This window comes from Pecten maximus, chromosome 19, assembly GCF_902652985.1.
Source record: "Pecten maximus chromosome 19, xPecMax1.1, whole genome shotgun sequence".
NCBI lineage: Eukaryota > Metazoa > Mollusca > Bivalvia > Pectinida > Pectinidae > Pecten > Pecten maximus.
In genome coordinates this window covers 9260687-9286103 of record NC_047033.1, presented here as the reverse complement: position 1 = coordinate 9286103, position 25417 = coordinate 9260687, and the positions used below count along the sequence as shown (strand labels likewise).

The 25417-nt window shown below is 31.0% G+C and overlaps 2 protein-coding genes across 2 annotated transcripts in view; both read left to right on the top strand.

Moving 5' to 3' along the window:
• Positions 1 to 7670, top strand: part of LOC117318013 — a 29247-nt gene extending 21577 nt beyond the window's left edge. The window contains exons 17-23 of the mRNA XM_033872988.1: positions 1346 to 1402; positions 2802 to 2885; positions 5296 to 5352; positions 5844 to 5897; positions 6117 to 6283; positions 6803 to 6922; positions 7436 to 7670. Of these exons, the coding sequence (XP_033728879.1) occupies positions 1346 to 1402; positions 2802 to 2885; positions 5296 to 5352; positions 5844 to 5897; positions 6117 to 6283; positions 6803 to 6922; positions 7436 to 7543 (647 nt within the window). The 3' untranslated portion in view covers positions 7544 to 7670. The remainder of the gene's footprint in view (positions 1 to 1345; positions 1403 to 2801; positions 2886 to 5295; positions 5353 to 5843; positions 5898 to 6116; positions 6284 to 6802; positions 6923 to 7435) is intronic.
• A 1880-nt stretch (positions 7671 to 9550) lies between these two features.
• On the top strand, positions 9551 to 25216 carry LOC117317988. Its single transcript, XM_033872957.1, has 4 exons — positions 9551 to 9940; positions 14986 to 15040; positions 22864 to 23786; positions 24259 to 25216. Exons 2-4 carry the CDS (start codon positions 14997 to 14999, stop codon positions 24417 to 24419), a joined length of 1128 nt encoding a protein of 375 aa, XP_033728848.1. The 5' UTR covers positions 9551 to 9940; positions 14986 to 14996; the 3' UTR covers positions 24420 to 25216.
• The last annotated feature ends 201 nt before the right edge of the window (positions 25217 to 25417 follow it).

Genomic DNA, 25417 nt, shown 5'->3' with positions numbered 1-25417 from the left:
ATTTATATTGTATCTTTGTTATTTATATTGTATCATTGTCATTGATATTATATCTTTGCTATTTATATTGTATATAAGCTATTTATATTGTATCTTTGTTATTTATATTGTATCATTGTCATTGATATTATATCTTTGCTATTTATATTGTATATAAGCTATTTATATTGTATCTTTGTTATTGATGTGGATAATTGTCGATACTAAGATGTTATAATCTTGTCTGAAAATAATAACTGCACCGCATTAGAATAGGTTAAAACCATAGCTATATCAAAATATACATGTATAATATCAATAACAAATATACAACAAGAATAATGGTAATAAAAACAATTGAAACATAGAAAACGAATGAAATTTATACAATATAAATGACAAGAGAAAACAATAATAACATCATTACATAATTTATCTATTTAAGATATGTCATATTCGACACCTAAATTGATTGATTATTGCCGGACAATAATGTTCGCACAGGCGCACGTTAAAATAGCAAGTGCTGTCGATGAAGTCCGGATCAGCAAGTCTTATTGTCTTTAAACTTTGTACTCAGTATACTCAAACAGCGCATAACTGAACTGAAATAGATAAGCACAATAATGAATTGGCGCGGAAACAGTATTAGAAAAAAGATGTTCAGAAACTGCAATTAGTGCAATAATAATTTCGGTGGAGACTTTCAACGTGAAAAAACACTGAAATAGGATTGCCGCTTCATTTTTTGGAACCATTTTGTAACGTTTTCGACTGATCTTTAATTGCTACAGTTTTTTTGGGGAAAACTCATTCGTAATGTAAAAGCTTTACTTTGTTTTTTTTTCTGAATATCATCGGAAAAGTGATCCTCAAATTGCTAAATGGGGATGTCACCGGGGAGTCTTTCCGACAATTAAATGACATCAGATAAATGTTGTAATATAGATTTTAATTATTTTTGAATTAAATTTTGTACTTGTCGCAGTCAAAGTTATCTGATAAATAAGCGATTTTATAGCTTAATATTGACCCGCTATCTTCCCTAACGGGTGCACGACAGTGTCTTTTTTCAATGCGTTAATCGACGATTCTTCAATATGGGCATTTCACCTGATTTGTGTGGTTGGTTGTCGTGTACCGAAATTAAGCAACTTCGAGCGTGGTTAGCAATTGGTGAGTGACCGCTCCGTTGAACCCACGGTGCGCGTTACCTTTGTTTTTATGTAATATATAATGTTTCATTTGTCTAACTTCTGTTGTTGTTTGTATCGTATCGGGATTCATAATCTTTGGTACAGTGAAAAGTTTCTTCATATGCATAGACATTTTAAAATCTATTAATTGTTCATTTCCCATGGTACAGCCCTTGTTTCACATCTGGCTGACTCAAGCCATCAAGTGTGCTCCTCACATCATACTGGTGAGTACGTCAAATAAAACGCATTATTTGTTTGATATAATTTGTTATTGTTCGCTTTTATTTGATTTACAGTTTTACAAAAGTCAAAATACCTCAAATGATTCCACATAATTTAACACGTGACCAAAAAATAGCACATGTTTTGATTACGTCATACACAAAAATATGACATGTATTGGTTAAGTCATTTGCAAAAGAATCGGGAATTGTTCGGTTTTCCAATAGATGAATTCATTGTCTTGTTCAATCCCAAAGTCAGTAAATAAGTGAATAAGTTGTTTGGTTTAACCTTTGTTTTGAATCGACTATATATAGAAAATAAACGTTATTTTTTTTCTTCTAAAATCACATCTTAAAACAAAGACTTTCTCAGCACCCCTAGTGACTCCATTTGACTTTTTCCGTGTAGCATAGTATACAACAATCAACATAAGAAATCAGTGTTTTAAAACCGGTAAACATATATTTATAGAACATTGTTTACTCTGTAATAAGAGGGAATCATCGTTTAATGGGTATGAAATCAATAGTTATAGTCGCTTTAATGAGTATGAAATCTAATTGTAGTTGATTTAATGTAAATTGATTAAAATATATCTAAACAATAATCGTCAAAACAATGGTGCCTAAAACAATTATAATTCTACCAGAGCATTTTATTTTTATTCTGAAAATTTGTGAGGCAAACATTGAATGATTATTTGTAATCATTCTACAATAGGTACGTGACTTCAGCGTATACACAATATACTATAGTCTAGTGATACCAGACCTAAAAGGTTGATCCTATTTTGAGTTTTAACAGAACGATGTCGAAATAAAAATGATTGCTTCGTGTTATTTAGCAATCGATGTATTTATGGATTTTAAATTTGTTACAATTTTCTTTTTTGTTGAGATCCACGTCATGTCCTCTGACTACTATATTTTGTTAATGCTTGTTTGCAAATTTTTGAATTACGGTACTTTCAGAACATCAATGCATAAGTTGCTATTATTATATAAAAAAAGTTTATCGAAGTGACTTTCAAACTTTCAAAAAGATTCTCACTTTGCTTTTTATATTTCTTTTAATTTGTTTACTAATACAAAGCATGGAATTGAAATTTAATATGAATTTATTCAATTAGCTCGTTTCACATGATATTGATAAATTCGTTTCAAAATCATTAAGTAGTTTCATAAGCTATTAATAAATGTGTTCCTTGTTCAATAACCTATTTTAAATCATATTAAAATCATTCGATAATCAGCATCTAGCTTATTGATATATTTATCAATTCTTTTCATAATGAAAAGTTGGTGTCATATGCTATTAATAAATTTGCTTGATAGTCGTTAAATGTTTTATATGATACATATTAAAATATGGTTTTCTTTTTTTTGTTATATCTCACAGTGTGGAAAGGCCTGGCACAAATCCCTCATTACACTAACAGCAACTATGCCCTGTGTCAAAAAGATGCTATCTCACATTTAGCAGGTAAGTTATTAATGGATTTAAATGTAACCTGTTAGTAATGAAATACGTTATTACTCGTTTGAAGTACAAAGTAAATGGTATATATTCTATAAATAGCACTGAAGTGTTCCGATAAATGTCCGGCATTTTGTATTTAATTTTCTACATCAGATGCATATAAAACACGTATGGCAAGCCAAGGTAGCATTTATTCATTGAACAGTATTGATCAAGTAATCAACCCCCCCCCCCCCCCCCCCCCCCCCCCAAAAAAAAACCCAATAAGATATCTTATTGTAAAATAGTGTTGTTTTTAATTATAATCTTATTTAATGTTAGCTTACTTGTACGTTTTATTGCCACCTTTGGTAGAATATTGATATAGTTTTCTCTGTTCTATGTAGTTCATCTCTAGATATCTATATGTGACGCTCAATAAAACAAGTCTATTATGATTGTATATATATATTCGTGGTCAAGGTTTGAAGTAGCGTACCTTTGGCGAACGATCAATCGGGTCTCGTATGTAATTAGAAGCCGAAGCCTAAACTTGTGAGAATTGTTTGATATTAAGTGACACATCATGATCTTACAGGTACAATAATGTTAAAGTCATGTGGACCTAATGATTAAATTACGGTATTACGTTACGAGATACGTTTGATAATTTGCTGCTGAGATAACTCCCGCCATATACAATGGATTGCAATAGGGACTAATTTTTCAGAAAATATCCACGAGATTACAAAAATGCTTCATTTTTTTTACCTGTTGCTTAGATATGAGTATGCTTGGTGACAGCTGAACAACATTTCATGCACGGAGGGATCATTACAATCTAATTAAGATATAGATGGTCATTCTCACAACGTTACGTGAACATCTAACAACATCCCATAAGGTGTCACGTCAGGGTAACCTTTTGGATTTGCCAATCAAATGACTACTTCCAGAATCTTGGAAGTGAATTTTATATGTGCTAATTAGCATGACTACAGTGCATAGCTTGCATAATCCGTCAATCTGTTTCGAGTCATTCCGTCCCACAAAGCATATAGCTAAATGCATGATGTGATAAAATGGTTTGCTTCAGATTCATGATGACGAAATGGTTTGCTTCAATTACATCGACAAATTGACAATTCGCCCTGAAAGTTAAATACACGTCTCAAAGGTCATCAGAACGTCGACAATTGACAATTCGTCCTGAAAGTGAAATACACGTCGCAAAGGTCACCCTGACGTGACCCCTTATGGGATATTGTGAGATTTTCGTGTAACGTAGTGAGAATGACCATCGAGATTTTAATGAGATTGGAATGACTAGGAATTCGTTCCTGTACTGCATCTCCGAAAAAAGAGTTGTAGAAAATTCATGATCGATTAAAAACAAGATCAAAATTATATACGTGTACGTCATCCTATCAATACCGTGATATATTGTTTATGATATCCTCTAACAAATATAACATATTTCATAAACTATAAATAAAATATCTTATAAACATATAAGATAGTCCATAAAAATGTAAGTTTTCTTATATACTTTGAAGCACTGGATCAACATTGCTCTTTGAATAAATTACAGCTTGGCTTGCCATGAACAAGTTATGTTAAATAAGTTGACAGTGAAGGTAACAATCAGACGTTATGGCCGACATCATGATCTCGTCAGGAAATATCCTAACTCCTTGTGTGGTATGACATCCGATGTGCTCGATGCTTGTGTATATGCCTAGTGGTTCCATTGTTAGCATCCCTTATTCTCATTTTGAGAGCATTACTTAATCCAGATTTTACCCGGTTTTGCATGACAGGTATCTTTAATGAAGCAGGATACACTTACTCTACTGGAACACATGGTCTTATAATCCTTGTACTTTGTACATGTTTCCATGTAAATCTGTATTTTACCCAGGCTTTATCGATTTTAATTTAGGATTACTGTTTCTTTTTAATGTATGATTTCTCTATCGTTTTTCTACCAGAACTCTATAAAAAGTCATACATCTACCAGTAAATAGGAAAGGGGACAAATATAGCAAAAAAGCAAACAGAAACAGGCTGGGGCATGGATGAAGCAAGTTATTAACCTCTTTAGAAAATGGGTCGGAATTGATCTGGAGCAGGGTATCGTACGTCGTGACTTTGTTTCGAGAAGGGAAAGGAACCACTTGGCTGCAATTTCAATTTTTGTCGTATTTATTGGTTTCCGTCTTCGTGTTGTTTTTACGATTGTTGTTTTGTTGGATATACTTGGTTTCCATTCAAATTTCTCTTGTGTATTCTTTAGAATATTTCGGATCATGTATGAATATTCTTTCATGTCAAGTATTGTTCATAAAAACATGGACTTATCAATAATGCTGAGTCATAAATGACAATATCATTTAAAACTAAATATATACAACAACTTTGTGGTCGATTCCAGTTTCAGTTTCTCATGCCACGCACAAATGCAGTTGCTCTCCAGTCAGCGTCAGTGTCGGTAAGTGTTTGCATTATATATTTTAGAAATTATTTAAATTGTTTTGATATTGAAATTAGCAAACATTTCATTCCAAGTGATTTTTTTTCAAACCTTACATAAGAATATTCTAACTTCCATTTGAATATCGTTAATCATAGACCTTCACACTCGATTCCATAACGATATTAGTAAATACTGTTTAACGTTTAATATATGTATAGATAACGAACATAAAATGAAACTCTCCCTTGTGCGGAATATCTCTTTAATCTTTCTCATTGAATTGTATAGACATTGTGCTTATCAGTGTTATATAATTCAGATAAATTCAAGTTCAACTCTCATAAATCGTGCAGAGTTAGAAAAGATAATAATAGTAATATAGTACATCTAGTAGAAAATAAGTTTGTCATACCTGATATAAGCCTATGTCAGTACAAAATTTGAAAAAAAATGCATTTTCAAACTATACATTGCATAGGATGATGTATATTTCATAATATTTGCAGCAACATCAACAATACCAACAACACTACCACCATCTTCCGTGGCTACTGTGCCCGGTAAGGTATTTTCCTTTGAAATCAAATGCGTTTGAAGCAGCCGTCTGTCTAAAACTGATTCGAGCTAGCAGGAATTGGTAAAGAAGCCCAGTGCTAAACACGGCCATCTAAATAAAGTTTAAATATAAGTTTAATCATAAATTTGTATATTTACATGCTTAAACGCATTTATGATAAGTTAAATTGATTTGTGAATGTGAATTTTATTTTCTTGAATAGATGTCAAAATGTGCAGCCCCCTTTCCTTGACGGTTGGGCTGGCATATGGCGCAATCGTAAAGGAAGGTAATTTTACGTGCAGTGATGGAAGCCACGCCCTCTCTGAAGCTGCGCCAATGAAATTGTGTAACGCTACTGATTCGTCTAACTGGATCAAAGGTCAACAGGCATGTCGACATTTTTATAGTCATTTCAAGCAGTGTTATATTTGCTTATTGAGGCATATATGCATCATATTCAAATATATTTTAAACATGCTTCTTCCAAAAAGGGTGTTTAAGGCTTATGAGCAAAATGTGTTGATATTAAATTTAGAGTGGACGTTAAGGAGTTAAAAAAAACCCTTGATAAACTGGTCCAACAATTTGAGTTTTATTGTTTAGATATTTGATAAGTTTGAAATAAATAAACAAGATATACATTCTGGGATACTAACAGCATACCATGTATTAGGCTCAGTGTCCATACTTATCATAGTTCCGGTAACATTGAAATTGAAATCATGCCATCAAACGTTTCAAAGAATTATAATGGAGTTATGCTTAATGTGTTAAATTGAACACTGGAGTTAAACAGGGTGGCAACAAATCAGTATTCCTCTTGGCTTACATATATAAATGATTGGTGTTATATTTAAGTCATATAACAAGGTATGTCAGAGGAAATATGATTATCCACAAATATAGGTGATACCCAATTGTGACAGTATACCTAAATACTCAGCCATCGCGTCCTTTGCCGGCCCTGTGTACACTCATGATGGTCTAGCCGGCGTGTTCCTCGGATGCAACGGTACTCATATGACTGTAAGTTACAGAAGAGAGAAATGGTTCTCATCAATAATAAAAACAAAACAAACAAAAAACACCTCTTTTTTTTCTGCATTTTCTGCCCGATGTGCACTTACTATACAGACATTCGCTGTATTCCATAGTATGATCAAGATATCATATTTTGTCACTACATTTATACTATAATTACATTTTAGATTTAGCATCATAGTTTCAGTTTGGATATTTAGTTGATGTACCTTGTTATTTAACCATGAACTCATGAAAATAATCAATGAACAGTGTAATATTACGTTGCTGCTGAAATCTATTTTCTTTGCGTGGCAGTTACCTTCTAAATTGCTCTATCTTATATATAGAGCACCTATTTATATTAACTATACTGCGTTATTTAGCTATTTGATGTTATATTTTAGAAACGTATGCAATTTTTGTGCCGAAATATAAATACGTATAAGAAACAATAAAACAATGACGTCACGAAAAATAGGCCGATATTTAATGGGTGAATATTATTTCTGATTTCAGATAGCCTCTGAGGACTGTACCCATGGTCTGTCTCTGTTTTATATTCCCGTGGACAGTAGAGATAGTTACATCCATTCCGCCCGTAATTATTACACTTTAAAGTGGTAACTGGATCTGTGATGGACTAGTTACTTCCCTCAAGACTTGGTTGCCTCCCTTATTATACCGTCTGAATGTTATCAACTGATTTAATCAGTTATATTTATTATTAGATTAAATTTTTATTGCATCTGTAGAATAGTTTTTGTGTTTCCCCTTTATACGTACAGCTTGGAATATAGAATGGAAGTTTATCAAGGTGATTTATTAGCGAGACTGAAAGTTCAACCATTACTGCGCAAATTAACAAAGGCGTGCTGATAGCTGAATAATTACGTGGACACATTACATTATTAGCATTCCATGGACAAATTAATACTGTCGGACTGCGGGCTGAATAATTACATAGACAAAATAGCACTGGCTGAGTGATAGCTCAACCATTACACGGACAAGATGCACTGTCAAACTGATAGCTGAACAACTGATATATTAACATTGGCGGACTCATAGATGGACAACTATATGGATAAATTAGCATTTTCAGACTAATAATTCAAGTATCACATGTTCAAATTAGCATTACTTGCCTGATTGCACAGTCGCTACATGGCCAAATATGCATTTTGCGGATGATATCTCAACCGTTGAATTATCATAATAGCGATACCCGAGAGCTCATCCATTACATAGTCAAATTAGTATTTTGTGATTTCTCGGCCATTACGTTGTCAAATTAGCTTTGGATGATTTATAAAACATTACATAGTTAACTTAGCAATTACTGCCTGACATCTAAACCATTACATGTTCAAATTAGCATATTGCATGATTCCCCAACCATGATATTTTCAAATAGGAAATGGCTGCATGATATCTCTACCATTACATGGTCAAATAAGCAATGGATGATTTCTCAACAATGACATTATCAAATTAGCAATGACTGTCTGATATACGAACAAGTACATTATCAAATTAGCATTGACTGCCTGATATCTCAATAATTCCATCGTCACATAAGCACTAGATGATGTATCTACCATAACCTTATTAAATTGACACTGCCTGGTTGATATCTCAATAATTACATGGTCAAATTAGTAATGACTGGTTAATATCTCAATATTTACATGGTCAAATTAGCAATGACTGGTTGATATCTCAACTATTTCATGGTCAAATTAGCAATGACTGCCTGATATCTCAACTATTTCATGGCCAAATTAGCATTGACTGCCTGATATCTCAATAATTCCATCGTCACATAAGCACTAGATGATGTATCTACCATAACCTTATTAAATTGACACTGCCTGGTTGATATCTCAATAATTACATGGTCAAATTAGTAATGACTGGTTAATATCTCAATATTTACATGGTCAAATTAGCAATGACTGGTTAATATCTCAACTATTACATGGTCAAATAAGCAATGACTGCCTGATATCTTAACCATTACATGATCAAATTTGTAATGACCGCCTAATATCTCAACCATTACATGGTCAAATTAGGAATGACTACCTGATATCTCAACCATTTCATGGCTAAAACAGCAATGACTGCCTGATATCTCAACCATTACATGGTCAAATTAGTAATGACTGCTTGATATCTCAATAGTTGCATGGTCAAATTAGCAATGACTGCCTGATATCTCAAATATTTTATGGTCAAGACAGCAATGACTTCCAGATATCTCAACCATTTCATGGTAAAAATAACAATGGCTACCTGATATCTCAAAAATGTCATGGTCAATTTAGCAAAGACTACCTGATATCTCAACCATTTCATGGTTAATTTAGCAATGACTACTTGATATCCCAGATAACAGTGTCTGTGGATTAGTATTCAGCATGTCGGCCCATCTGTTGCTGCTTGCACCGTATGCTCAAATCTGAAAAATCCATACAGAACAGTATACCTTTAGATCAGTCTAATCAGATATCAATCTAGATAAAATATGTTGACACGAATTAATGTATGTTTATATATTATATTAAAGAAATTGCTCCCAAATCGACATGTAGTCATCCAGCATTCGTACACATAAACACAACTTTTGTTACGCTACATATCACGCTAACATATGCTATACAGTGTCTTGGATTTAGAACCAACACCCTATGGTCTCTCTGCGTGGCAGTATTGGATATGGATAAACATGTATAGGAGAGGTGAATGTATGTTATTATAAAATCAATAACATGTCTGTAATTTAACAAGGACCGTTATGATCCACGTGTCTCGGAACATCACTCAGACAATTAGTAAACAAACGAACATGAACACATCCTAGGGCGGAAGTTTAATTGTATTTACTTATGTAACCTGTTTGTATATTGCCGAAGGTTTTTTTTCTGAACAGCCAGGAGGCGATTTGTAAAATCCATAGAACGTATATTACAGGTAAGGAATAAGAGACAGTTTGTATCCAGCTACATACATCACTAACTGGTAAGTGATTGCGAATATTTTATAATCATTTTCATGTAATGCTTTGATTTGCAAAGTTAGCGAAACTTTCACAAATTTTGCATATTTCTCTTACATATTCTCATTAATATTTAATGCGTTATTTCACATCCATGCCATGTTTTAACGCATTCAAATAGCGACACAGTTCAGAATCAGCATTTGTACTTGACGTTCAATATTGGATTACAGGGCTATTGCACTCTTCCATCTAGATTATGATTTTGTTGTTTTCTCTTTTTTACATACTTTGAGATGTCTCACTCCTTTAGCCCCTTATCATCACTGATTATTCCTAAAAGAGTTAAACAACTGTAAGCAGCAACTTAATTCATTTTGGGTCTACGGTATATAGCTACCAATTTGTATTGAAAGGTGTTAATATTTTTTGTCTTACAGGTAATTCTTTAGATATGTATTAATTGCCAAAAGCAACACTTAACTATCAGAGTACAATAGCTAAAACTTAATTTGACCTGTGTTATCATTAACGTTGTTTTTAGTTTTGTAAATAAAGGTATTATTAATGGGTTGTTAGGAGTGAAGTTATCTCACACGACATAAAAATGTAGTTAATACAGACAGTAGATATGCATGCTGATCTTATTGTAGCAATTCATAAGACGCGACCACATTTACATCAAAGACTTTAAATATAAAACAATTATTGGGAAGAATACAAACTTGACGTATTTTGTGCGTACCTTTCTAATCTGCTATAATCTTTTTGAATTATGATTTCGTTATCATGAAGGTATGTTCGGTTGTTTTCTAACTATTGATTATTTAAATGTAAATAATCAATCATAAAGGAATGTCTTTCATTACATTAAACATTTAATAGAAAGGAAGCATAAAGCAAAAGAATACTGACGTGTAAGCAACACTGTATTTCATTTTTTTTTTAAATGTGCAAACTTCTCCTGTCTCTTTGACGCCACCAGAAATACCACGTTCTTAAAATGAGAATCATGGTGATTTTCTTCAACTTAACGGACTAGCAAATGCATCTGACTATTTATAGAAAAAATCCAAAACGACAACAGACCTAACCACCTGGCGTTCATAAGTCTGCATACCTCCATGTCATGTGACGTTTTCTGCCAGTTGTCCTTATCTATCCAGAAGCTTTAAAATTGTCATCATTATTTTGGAGTGACTCGCCATGGTAATATGGAAATTGTAGATATACGATATAATTTAAACCGGTGTATACATGTAATATAAAAAATAAAGCTAGGTAATCAATTTAAATATCATTTTTATTCGATATATGATAACACATGACCACATACGTATATCTTCCGACCATATGTCACCTCTGACAATACAACCTTAGACTGTAGTCTGTTTGAACAATTCATTGATTAAATGTGAGTCAGTAACAGATGTGTAGCTTTTTCTAACATAAACATAATAAGTTCATGTGAAGTCAATATTAACATTTAATAGTGATATTCAAAACAAATATTAAAAAGAAACAATTGAATATTTAATGTTAAAATGTAGATCTCTATCTCATTTCAAAGTCACATATAGCCAGGTTTATAACATGAAAGCAAAAGCTGCACTTTACATTCGGAATGGCATTATCTCAGTGGTGAATGAGTTATTGAGCGTAGTTAAAGGCAAGGATAGAAAGTATTGATCTTATTCGTGTTATCTTAAATATCAATTTTCCTGGGGGTAAGTACTATATAAAGTCAATATATATATCTTGTTATTTACATACAACACGTCATTAATGTAATATACAGTGAAACTCGGTGACGGATAAAGGTCGCCGTAATATCTTGCATACAAAATATACCAACACAATACAGAAACTGAAAGAATAGCGATAAATAGTAATTACATAGATCCTGTACAAAATAGAACAACACTATGAAGAAAAACATGACACAAAATACTGAAATATTAGTTTAAACGTTATTTTATTCAACAAGACACAATAACATTACATATACAGAAAATTGCAAATGGGATATTATTTACAATCAAACTAAACTCTTAAAATAATGTCATAGAATAAGTACATTGTCTGAATATGTATAGATTACTACTGCAAATTAATAAATACAAGGCAAAATATAGCAAAATAATATAATTTCAATGGCAATTACACTAAACCCTTAAAACAATGATGTCATATATTAAAGTACGTTGTATGAGCATATAAATTGCTACTGCAATAAATACAAAGCAAAACATGTCAAAATGATGTAATTTTAATTAAACAATTAAACGCTTGGTAAATTGTATTTAATAACTAGATCAATGCAATCTGGGTGACAGATAAATAGAATGACGCCCGTTAGGAAAGGGCGTCATGAATATTTATCTTTCATCCCAGATTGCAGTGATCTTGCCAATAAATGACAATCTAGCAAGCGTTTAATTGTTATATTTACATTAAGATATGTTAAACTTCACTTTCTCTTTGCTAAATCTGGGGTTTAATTTCAGCTATTCCCCTGTTTGTTCAATTCAAAGAATGGGACATGTGAAATCGATTTCATTGTAGTGCTTGGTTTGCATTCAAATTGATGTGTAATACAAAGCATCGGCGTGACTATGATAAATAAAGCACCAAAATGACGTCATATTTACGCGATTGTTCTAAGTCGAAATCCTTGCTAGGTTTCATTCACCTTCAACTCATTGCCAAACATTTATTTGACGCTGACGGAATTGACGTGATGTGATCTGGGCTGCATTTATACAGTGATCAATACCATCTGGTTTAACACAGGAGTAATGGGAGACTGTCACACAAAATCTTGGCGCAATTAAACTAAATTCTAAAAATAATGATGTCATATTCATGTATTAAGTACATTGTATGAATAGTCATAAATTACTACCGCGATAAATATAAAGCAAAATATGGCAAAATGATGTAACTTTAACGGCAATCAAACTTAACTCTAAAAATAATTATATAGACTTAGTATATTGTATGAATATTTATAAATTACTACTGCAATACGTAAAAAGCAAAATATGGCAAAATGATGTAACTTTAATGGCAATCAAACTTAACTCTAAAAATAATTATATAGACTTAGTACATTGTAGGAATATTTTTGAATTACAAATGTACTACTGCAATACAAACAAAGCAAAACATGGCAAAATGATGTAACTTTAATGGCAATCAAACTTAACTCCAAAAATAATGATATATTTAGTACATTGTATAAATATTCATGAATTACTATACGTCAGCAAATATTTAAAAGCAATAAATACACATACACATACAGCGTGCCACACGTTTCCCTCTAAAGCGACTTCAACAGTTATCCACATTATTGGTGTTAGCTACTAAGACACGCTGGTCCTTCTAGGAATAGATTCAGATTTCAGATTTTATTCAACACTCAGACACATAAGATATGTGTAACATGAGGAGGCATACAAATACATTTGACAGAATGGACAGTTAACTTTGGTAATAACAGTTACATGTACATGTGTGTATATAATAACACCAGCCACACACACACAATGCATACGTTCAAAAACATAATATTCTCATACATGAGCGTGTAATTATACAATTTAGACACGCGCTCGCACACGCACCTATATATAACTCATTCTTATAAATATACACTATGTTTATAAATGTATAAATTATAAACAGCTTAATATTTAAACCAGAATAGATGAACATTTGCACAAGAATTAATTACAAAAGAGGAGACATTTTGGTTACGAAAATAGATAAACCTATCAGAACTTGTTGGTTGCATATTGATAAAAAACCCTTTAACTTATCGATATTTGGGTTTGTATAATAATAGCGAGGTATATATTTGTTTCTTAGGGAAGATAAAGCAGTATTGTTGCATACAAACAAGTAATGAAATTCGTCGCCAATACTTTCCGCGCATAAATTACATAAACGATTCTCTCTAGAGATATTATACCATCTACCCGTTTCTATTGGGAATTTAACATTCGAAGTGCGCAGTTTTGTTATTTGTATTCTGGCATGTTCTGGCAGATTTAGTAAATATTTTTCTATACAAAATTCTGTTTTGAAAACAGAGTAGAATTGTCCACGAGATGAGTTAGCACAGTCGGAAAACCATCTTTGTATAAACTGATCAATCAAACGTTGTTTCAAAACATCTTTGTAGAAATTATCAGGCATCTGTATTTTATTATCAAATATAAAAGAAAATCCAGTTTCGTTAAAAATATTTTGTAAACATTTAATCCATTTAAAGGAAAAACTAGCGTCATTTTGCAATTGTAGGGCTAATTGTAATAGAATGCTACTTAATTTATTATCATTGCTTAACAGTCTATTCCAAAAACATACCAATCTTAATTTAACATTTATTTCTAACGGCACACGACCTAGCTCACCATAAATCATAAAATTTGGGGTAGTAGACCTCACTTTCAGAATCCTTTTGCAAAACTTAAGGTGAAACTGCTCGGTCATTTTCAAATTTTCGAATCCCCATACCTCTGACCCATACAATAGGATCGGCTCTACTAAGGAATCAAAAAGTTTTAGTTGTATATCTATCGGAAGAGAAAGATTCCTGATTTTTTTATATATAGAAAATATTGACTTTTGAGCCTGATCGATCAGTCTACGTCTCGCGTTGACAAAATTGCCATTGTAATTAAACGTAATTCCTAAGTAAGTGAAATTATCTACATTTTCTAAAGTTTCATTTTGCAATAAAAATACATGATGTTGTTTGCTTTTTTTCTTACAAAATACCATAACTTTTGTTTTATTTATATTAATTTTAAGCTTCCAAGTTTCACAATAAATCTGAAATACATTTAACGCACTTTGCAATAGATGCTTCAACTGATCAGGAGGAACTATTGTAAAGATAAATCATACGATAATCAGTCTTTACTCTTTGTTTAGATTAGTGAAAGTTTGTAACATGAAACTATATTAATACCGTAACGGGTTTGTGTTCTCCATGTGTAGATAACAGTATTGCTAATATGATATCAAATATTAATACCCTATGAATTATGTTTTTTAGGATAAGCCATCATGAGTGATTCACATACACCTGTACATGTTTCAAGGTTAGAAAAGTAAGTAGTCTTTCTTCTCTTTACCAATGCATTCTAACAACAATACAGAAGCTAACAGAGAGCACTTCGCTACAGTAGATTACATCATTACAGTAGATAACAGTTTGTTACAGTAGATTACATCATTAGAGTCGATAACAGTCTGTTACAGTATATTACATTATTATAGTAGATAACAGTTTGTTACAGTAGATTACATCATTAGAGTAGATAACAGTTTGTTACAGTAGATTACATTATTACAGTAAATAACAGTTTGTTACAGTAGATTACACTATTAGAGTAGATGACAGTTTGTTACAGTGGATTCCATTATTAGAGTAGATAACAGTTTGTTACAGTAGATTACATTATTAGAGTAGATAACAGTTTGTTACAGTAGATTACATCATTACAGTAGATAACAGTTTGTTACAGTACATTACATTATTAGAGTAGATAACAGTTTGTTACAGTAGATTATATCATTAGCGTAGATAACAGTTTGTTACAGTAGATTACATCATTAGAGTAGATAACAGTTTGTTACAGTAGATTACACTATTAGAGTAGATAACAGTTTGTTTCTGTATATTACATTATTAGAGTAGATAACAGTTTGTTACAGTAGATTACATCATTAGAGTAGATAACAGTTTGTTACAGTAGATTACATCATTAGAGTAGATAACAGTTTGTTACAGTAGATTACACTATTAGAGTAGATAACAGTTTGTTACAGTAGATTACGTTATTAGAGTAGATAACAGTTTGTTACAGTAGATTACATCATTACAGTAGATAACAGTTTGTTACAGTACATTACATTATTAGAGTAGATAACAGTTTGTTACAGTAGATTACGTCATTAGAGTAGATAACAGTTTGTTACAGTAAATTACATCATTAGAGAAGGTAACAGTTTGTTACAGTAGATTACACTATTAGAGTAGATAACAGTGTGTTACAGTAGATTACATTATTAGAGTAGATAACAGTTTGTTACAGTAGATTACATCATTAGAGTCGATAATAGCTTGTTACAGTAGATTACATCATTACAGTAGATAACAGTTTGTTACAGTAGATTACGTCATTAGAGTAGATAACAGTTTGTTACAGTAGATTACATTATTAGAGTAGATAACAATTTGTTACAGTAGATTACACTATTAGAGTAGATAACAGTCTGTTACAGTAGATTACACTATTAGAGAAGGTAACAGTTTGTTATTGTAGATTACATTATTAGAATAGATAATAGTTTGTTACAGTAGATTACACTATTAGAGTAGATAACAGTTTGTTACAGTAGATTACATTATTAGAGTAGATAACAGTTTGTTATTGTAGATTACATTATTAGAATAGATAATAGTTTGTTACAGTAGATTACACTATTTGAGTAGATAACAGTTTGTTACAGTAGATTACACTATTAGAGTAGATAACAATTTGTTACAGTAGATTACATCATTAGAGTAGATAACAGTTTGTTACAGTAGATTACATCATTAGAGTAGATAACAGTTTGTTACAGTAGATTACATTATCAGAGTAGATAACAGTTTGTTACAGTAGATTACATCATTAGAGTAGATAACAGTTTGTTACAGTAGATTACATCATTAGAGTAGATAACAGTTTGTTACAGTAGATTACATTATCAGAGTAGATAACAGTTTGTTATAGTAGATTACATTATTAGAGTAGATAACAGTTTGTTACAGTAGATTACAGTATTAGAGTAGATAACAGTTTGTTACAGTAGATTACATCATTACAGTAGATAACAGTTTGTTACAGTAGATTACATTATTAGAGTAGATAATAGTTTGTTACAGTAGATTACATTATTAGAGTAGATATCAGTTTGTTACAGTAGATTACATTATTAGAGTAGATAATAGTTTGTTACAGTAGATTACATCATTAGAGTAGATAACAGTTTGTTACAGTAGATTACATTATTAGAGAAGGTAACAGTTTGTTACAGTATATTACATTATTAGAGAAGGTAACAGTTTGTTACAGTATATTACATTATTAGAGTAGATAACAGTTTGTTACAGTAGATTACACTATTAGAGTAGATAACAGTTTGTTACAGTAGATTACATTATTAGAGTAGATAACAGTTTGTTACAGTAGATTACATTATTAGAGTAGATAACAGTTTGTTACAGTAGATTACACTATTAGAGTAGATAACAGTTTGTTACAGTAGATTACATTATTAGAGTAGATAACAGTTTGTTACAGTAGATTACATTATTAGAGTAGATAACAGTTTGTTACAGTAGATTACACTATTAGAGTAGATAACAGTTTGTTACAGTAGATTACATTATTAGAGTAGATAACAGTTTGTTACAGTAGATTACATTATTAGAGTAGATAACAGTTTGTTACAGTAGATTACATTATTAGAGTAGATAACAGTTTGTTACAGTAGATTACACTATTAGAGTAGATAACAGTTTGTTACAGTAGATTACATTATTAGAGTAGATAACAGTTTGTTACAGTAGATTACATTATTAGAGTAGATAACAGTTTGTTACAGTAGATTACACTATTTGAGTAGATAACAGTCTGTTACAGTAGATTACATTATTAGAGTAGATAACTTTGTTACAGAAGATTACATCATCATAGTAGATAACAGTTTGTTACAGTAGATAACATCATTAGAGTAGATAACAGTTTGTTACAGTAGATTACACTATTAGAGCAGATAACAGTCTGTTACAGTAGATTACATTATTAGAGTAGATAACTTTGTTACAGAAGATTACATCATTAGAGTAGATAACAGTTTGTTACAGTAGATTACATCATTAGAGTAGATAACAGTTTGTTACAGTAGATTACATCATTAGAGTAGATAACAGTTTGTTACAGTAGATTACATCATTAGAGTAGATAACAATTTGTTACAGTAGATTACATCATTAGAGTAGATAACAGTTTGTTACAGTAGATTACATTATCAGAGTAGATAACAGTTTGTTACAGTAGATTACATCATTAGAGTAGATAACAGTTTGTTACAGTAGATTACATTATCAGAGTAGATAACAGTTTGTTACAGTAGATTACACTATTAGAGTAGATAACAGTTTGTTACAGTAGATTACATCATTAGAGTAGATAACAGTTTGTTACAGTAGATTACATCATTAGAGTAGATAACAGTTTGTTACAGTAGATTACATTATTAGAGTAGATAACAGTTTGTTACAGTAGATTACATCATTAGAGTAGATAACAGTCTGTTACAGTAGATTACATTATTAGAGTATATAACAGTTTGTTACAGTAGATTACATTATTAGAGTAGATAACAGTTTGTTACAGTAGATTACATCATTAGAGTATATAGCAGTTTGTTACAGTAGATTACATTATTAGAGTATATAAAAGTTTGTTACCGTAGATTACAATATTAGAGTAGATAACAGTTTGTTACAGTAGATTACATCATTAGAGTAGATAACAGTTTGTTACAGTAGATTACACTATTAGAGAAGATAACAGTTTGTTACAGTAGATTACATTATTAGAGTAGATAACAGTTTGTTACAGTAGATTACATTATTAGAGTAGATAATAGTTTGTTACAGTAGATTACATCAATAGAGTAGATAACAGTTTGTTACAGTAGATTACACTATTAGAGTAGATAACAGTTTGTCACAGTAGATTACATTATTACAGTAGATAACAGTTTGTTACAGTAGATTATATCATTAGCGTAGATAACAGTTTGTTACAGTAGATTACATCATTAGAGTAGATAACAGTTTGTTACAGTAGATTACATTATTAGAGTAGATAACAGTTTGTTACAGTAGATTACATCATTAGAGTAGATAACATGTTGTTACAGTAGATTACATCATTAGAGTAGATAACAGTTTGTTACAGTAGATTACATTATTAGAGTAGATAACAGTTTGTTACAGTAGATTACATTATTAGAGTAGATAACAATTTGTTACAGTAGATTATATCATTAGAGTAGATAACAGTTTGTTACAGTAGATTACATCATTAGAGTAGATAACAGTTTGTTACAGTAGATTACATCATTACAGTAGATAACAGTTTGTTACAGTAGATTACGTCATTAGAGTAGATAACAGTTTGTTACAGTAGATTACATCATTAGAGTAGATAACAGTTTGTTACAGTAGATTACGTCATTAGAGTAGATAACAGTTTGTTACAGTAGATTACACTATTAGAGTAGATAACAGTTTGTTACAGTAGATTACATCATTAGAGTAGATAACAGTTTGTTACAGTAGATTACATTATTAGAGTAGATAACAGTTTGTTACAGTAGATTACACTATTAGAGTAGATAACAGTTTGTTACAGTAGATTACATCATTAGAGTAGATAACAGTTTGTTACAGTAGATTACATTATTAGAGTAGATAACAGTCTGTTACGGTAGATTACATTATTAGAGTAGATAACAGTTTGTTACAGTAGATTACATTATTAGAGTAGATAACAGTTTGTTACAGTAGATTACATTATTAGAGTAGATAACAGTTTGTTACAGTAGATTACATCATTAGAGTAGATAACAGTTTGTTACAGTAGATTACATTATTAGAGTAGATAACAGTTTGTTACAGTAGATTACACTATTAGAGTAGATAACAGTTTGTTACAGTAGATTACATCATTAGAGTAGATAACAGTTTGTTACAGTAGATTACATTATTAGAGTAGATAACAGTCTGTTACGGTAGATTACATTATTAGAGTAGATAACAGTTTGTTACAGTAGATTACATTATTAGAGTAGATAACAGTTTGTTACAGTAGATTACATTATTAGAGTATATAACAGTTTGTTACAGTAGATTACACTATTAGAGAAGGTAACAGTTTGTTACAGTAGATTACATCATTAGAGTAGATAACAGTTTGTTACAGTAGATTACATTATTAGAGTAGATAACAGTTTGTTACAGTAGATTACATCATTAGAGTAGATAACAGTTTATTTCTGTATATTACATTATTAGAGTAGATAACAATTTGTTACAGTAGATTACATTATTAGAGTAGATAACAGTCTGTTACGGTAGATTACATTATTAGAGTAGATAACAGTTTGTTACAGTAGATTACATTATTAGAGTAGATAACGGTTTGTAACAGTAGATTACATTATTAGAGTAGATAACAGTTTGTTACAGTAGATTACATTAGAGTAGATAACAGTTTGTTACAGTAGATTACACTATTAGAGTAGATAACAGTTTGTTACAGTAGATTACATTATTAGAGTAAATAACAGTTTGTTACAGTAGATTACATCATTACAGTAAATAACAGTTTGTTACAGTATATTACATCATTAGAGTAGATAACAGTTTGTTACAGTAGATTACACTATTAGAGTAAATAACAGTTTGTTACAGTAGATTACATTATTAGAGTAGATAACAGTTTGTTACAGTAGATTACATTATTAGAGTAGATAACAGTTTGTTACAGTAGATTACATCATTAGAGTATATAACAGTTTGTTACAGTAGATTACATCATTAGAGTAGATAACAGTTTGTTACAGTAGATTACATTATTAGAGTAAATAACAGTTTGTTACAGTAGATTACATCATTAGAGTAGATAACAGTTTGTTACAGTAGATTACATCATTAGAGTAGATAACAGTTTGTTACAGTAGATTACATCATTAGAGTAGATAACAGTTTGTTACAGTAGATTACACTATTAGAGTAGATAACAGTTTGTTACAGTAGATTACACTATTAGAGTAGATGACAGTTTGTTACAGTAGATTACACTATTAGAGTAGATAACAGTTTGTTACAGTAGATTACATTATTAGAGTAGATAACAGTTTGTTACAGTAGATTACATTATTAGAGTAGATAACAGTTTGTTACAGTAGATTACACTATTAGAGTAGATAACAGTTTGTTACAGTAGATTACACTATTAGAGTAGATAACAGTTTGTTACAGTAGATTACATTATTACAGTAGATAACAGTTTGTTACAGTAGATTACATCATTAGAGTAGATAACAGTTTGTTACAGTGGATTACATTATTAGAGTAGATAACAGTTTGTTACAGTAGATTACATTATTAGAGTAGATAACAGTTTGTTACAGTAGATTACATTATTAGAGTAGATAACAGTTTGTTACAGTAGATTACATCATTAGAGTAGATAACAGTTTGTTACAGTAGATTACATCATTAGAGTAGATAACAGTTTGTTACAGTAGATTACATTATTAGAGTAAATAACAGTTTGTTACAGTAGCTTACATTATTAGAGTAGATAACAATTTGTTACAGTAGATTACATTATTAGAGTAGATAACAGTTTGTTACAGTAGATTACATTATTAGAGTAGATAACAGTTTGTTACAGTACATTACATTATTAGAGTAGATAACAGTTTGTTACAGTAGATTACGTCATTAGAGTAGATAACAGTTTGTTACAGTAGATTACACTATTAGAGTAGATAACAGTTTGTTACAGTAGATTACAGTATTAGAGTAGATAACAGTTTGTTACAGTAGATTACACTATTAGAGTAGATAACAGTTTGTTACAGTAGATTACATTATAAGAGTAGATAACAGTTTGTTACAGTAGATTACATTATTAAAAGATAACAGTTTGTTACAGTAGATTACATTATTAGAGTAGATAACAGTTTGTTACAGTAGATTACATCATTAGAGTAGATAACAGTCTGTTACAGTAGATTACATTATTAGAGAAGGTAACAGTTTGTTACAGTAGATTACACTATTAGAGTAGATAACAGTTTGTTACAGTAGATTACATTATTAGAGTAGATAACAGTTTGTTACAGTAGATTACATCATTAGAGTAGATAACAGTTTGTTACAGTAGATTACACTATTAGAGTAGATAACAGTTTGTTACAGTATATTACATCATTAGAGTAGATAACAGTTTGTTACAGTAGATTACACTATTAGAGTAGATAACAGTTTGTTACAGTAGATTACATTATTAGAGTAGATAACAGTTTGTTACAGTAGATTACATTATTAGAGTAGATAACAATTTGTTACAGTAGATTACATTATTAGTTGTTACAGTAAATTACATTATTAGTTGTTACAGTAAATTACATTATTAGTTGTTACAGTAGATTACATTATTAGTTGTTACAGTAAATTACATTATTAGTTGTTACAGTAGATTACATTATTAGTTGTTACAGTAAATTACATTATTAGTTGTTACAGTAAATTACATTATTAGTTGTTACAGTAAATTACATTATTAGTTGTTACAGTAGATTACACTATTAGTTGTTACAGCAGATTACATTATTAGTTGTTACAGTAGATTACATTATTAGTTGTTACAGTAGATTACATTATTAGTTGTTACAGTAGATTACATTATTATAGAAGGTAACAGTTTCATGGTATAACGGTCTGAGTCTTATCCCTTGCTGAAATACGCTATATAAGAATTTCATAGAAAAAACTACACGTGTCATATAATTTGCCTGAATACAGTTAACAATGATCCTTGGTTTTATATTACTGTACACCAAATTCACATTTACCATGAAGCATTTATTATTTTTATTTCGTATTTGGTGTTGACAAATATATATATTGTTGGCATTTATTCTCGAGTTTTCTTATGTAGCGAATCAAAATATAACCAAGATTTTATCTATTGTCTGGCTTCATCTGACCCCATGACTAAAAATATATCTAAATGAGTAATTAATCTTGTGTCTGTTCTGTTACATACTTTTAAAATCATGTCCATTTTCTTTACAGAGTAAAAGAAACTGCCAGTCACAGCCTCATTGCTCTATCTTCCATAATTACCGTCCTTTTTATGATTGGTCAGTGGCTTCAGTATAAATTCATCGTCATAGGAGATGACCTGTTCGTCAATATGAACTGTCTGATTCTACCGACATTACATTGTATCCTGGAAACTGTGACTTTTATACTTTTTTTCTCGATCAATACAATATCGAGTAAGGATATCAGCGACAAACTTGAAGGAATTGTTATATTTTTTGTTTGCCATACTTTTGGAATATTTTTATCGGAATACTTTACCCATCATTCCAAGAACTTATGTTTCACACCAGTAGCTTTTCTTGGCTTACTAATCTTAGTTCTACAGAATCGGACGTGTACTGGAATGTGGGAAACGCCTTTTGCATTAGTATGTCATTGTACGATGACGTGTGGCGCATTATTGATGACGTCATACCATCATGCCGACGGCACCGGCAATATATTATTTTCAGTATCTATAATATTTTACTTTAATTTGCGGAACATCATTATGAAGCAATTAGCAGCCGGAAATATACATCTCGTGCTGCGCATGCCCATGATATGTACATATGTGTCGATTCTTATGTTACTGATTTTTATTGTTGGACTTCTTGGGATTCCTAGCGTGACGTCATTTATCGTAACTGGATTGTTCTCCTCGGCTGCCTCGGTTGTGACGCTATATTTATTATTAGAAAATGTCTTCAAGAACTATTCGGTGTTCTTTGTAACAACACTACACCTGTGGAGCAGGATTTTACTGCAGATTATATGTGTTTCTCCGACAGCATATGGAACATTTATCACAGGGGGCGCTGCGGTTTGCTTTGCAACCATCGTATATCTCGCTTATAATTCAGATGAAAAGGACAAAAACATACCAGTGATTCTTAACAATTCCCCAAGAGGTAAGATTGATATTACTATTTCATAAACCATGAAATCATTTGTAGAATGATAATTCTCCAATTAGGTGAACTTAAAAGATTGTTATTTGCCTGTTATTGGTGTTCCTGATCATATGGGATAAGTACCTTAAGCATTAATATTATAGTATATAAAAGATTCCGATGTAACACCAAAAAGTGATCATCATTGAAATGATGAATAGTTTGCATAATATTGAACAATTAGAACTCACGCGTATTCCTATCTTTAAGATTTTATATCTATAACTAGCTAAAACATTTCCATTTTAAACAAGACTTTATACAATTTTTCTCGGTAATAATACAATGTTTATTCATTTGATATTTCACGGGTAAGACTTTGTATAGGTTCTTCAGAAGTTATATTTTGGTCTCATTTCAAGGGTAAAAAATATCTCCATTTACAACTTAATACAGTTTACTGAGAAAATATATTTTATGTTTGTTGTAGTGACCCAGTATGAAGTGTATACCCGGATGGAGTTTCTCATCTACATGGGATGTGTGATAGGGTTGGTTATATGTCTAATGCAGCCAAGTTTGAGCGACAGAGACCGAGTCAATCTCCAGAATATTGGAATATACAGTACGACCAAGGATAGCGTTAGGTAGCATGAAGTTAGCTGTCATTGAGGATTACTACAGCCAAATTCAACCGAAGAGACAAAGTCAATTCCCAAAGTTTTTTTTAACAGTACGAAACAGGAAATTGTCACATCAGCAATGAGTTTCATCATTGAACATATAATCATAGGTATATCAACAACTGTACAAATAACTTAAACCCTTATTAACGACGTCGAAAAGAGACAAGGTCAGTTCAAATTTACTGGACGCGGCGGACAAAATAGAAGTACAGAATTCACTGTGTGTTATCTCATTACTGAGAGGATTTAACACTAAAAACAACTACAAAAGTCAGACTTACTTTAAGTATCGGGATACATCAAGACAAGTATACATTAGATTGGTATACTTACCGTGTGAAGAAATATTAATTGAATAAAAACGAACGAACGTCATTTCATAATATACATATATGTAAGCTTTTTATGCCATCAATTACTATGGATGCAAATATTTTCTCTTGTCCAGAAACGCTGTCCTTTGGTCGTGGTTGCATGGTCTACCAACATAATGTAATATACATTTGTAACTTTTCCGGACTAAAGCTCAGTAATTTGTCAGATTATTTATATAATATGCAGTTCAATCCTCAGTTTAAGAGCCCCAGATCAATAGTTCGATGACCATATAGTGGTCGGCAAGACGAGTGTATCCTATATCATCGAATATTTACAATGTTTGTCCAATGGTGTAAGTTGTTAAATTTCGCTGGGGGATAATATTTCTCGATTGTCACAGTCAGGACTAGTTCTTGCGAATTAAATTTCGAGCATTTCCAACAATTCGTTGTAAACATTTCTTTCCATTTGTGAATACATACTAGCGGAAAAAAGCAGATATGGAAATTATAAATCTGCTTCAAACCATTATACGTAGTTTCAGCTTCATCTCGTCGCCTTCATCGAGTGGTGGAGAATTCATTATCTTAAATTCAAATCTCGTTCTTTATGAGATATCTTATAATCGAATTATATAAGATATCT

Bases quoted from the DNA above. Each gene is read 5' to 3' on its own strand.
- LOC117317988 (XM_033872957.1), top strand. From the start codon at position 14,997: ATGAGTGATTCACATACACCTGTACATGTTTCAAGGTTAGAAAA. The intron at 15,041-22,863 runs GTAAGTAGTCTT...TTTTCTTTACAG, and splicing joins CATGTTTCAAGGTTAGAAAA to AGTAAAAGAAACTGCCAGTC. The intron at 23,787-24,258 runs GTAAGATTGATA...TGTTTGTTGTAG, and splicing joins TCTTAACAATTCCCCAAGAG to TGACCCAGTATGAAGTGTAT.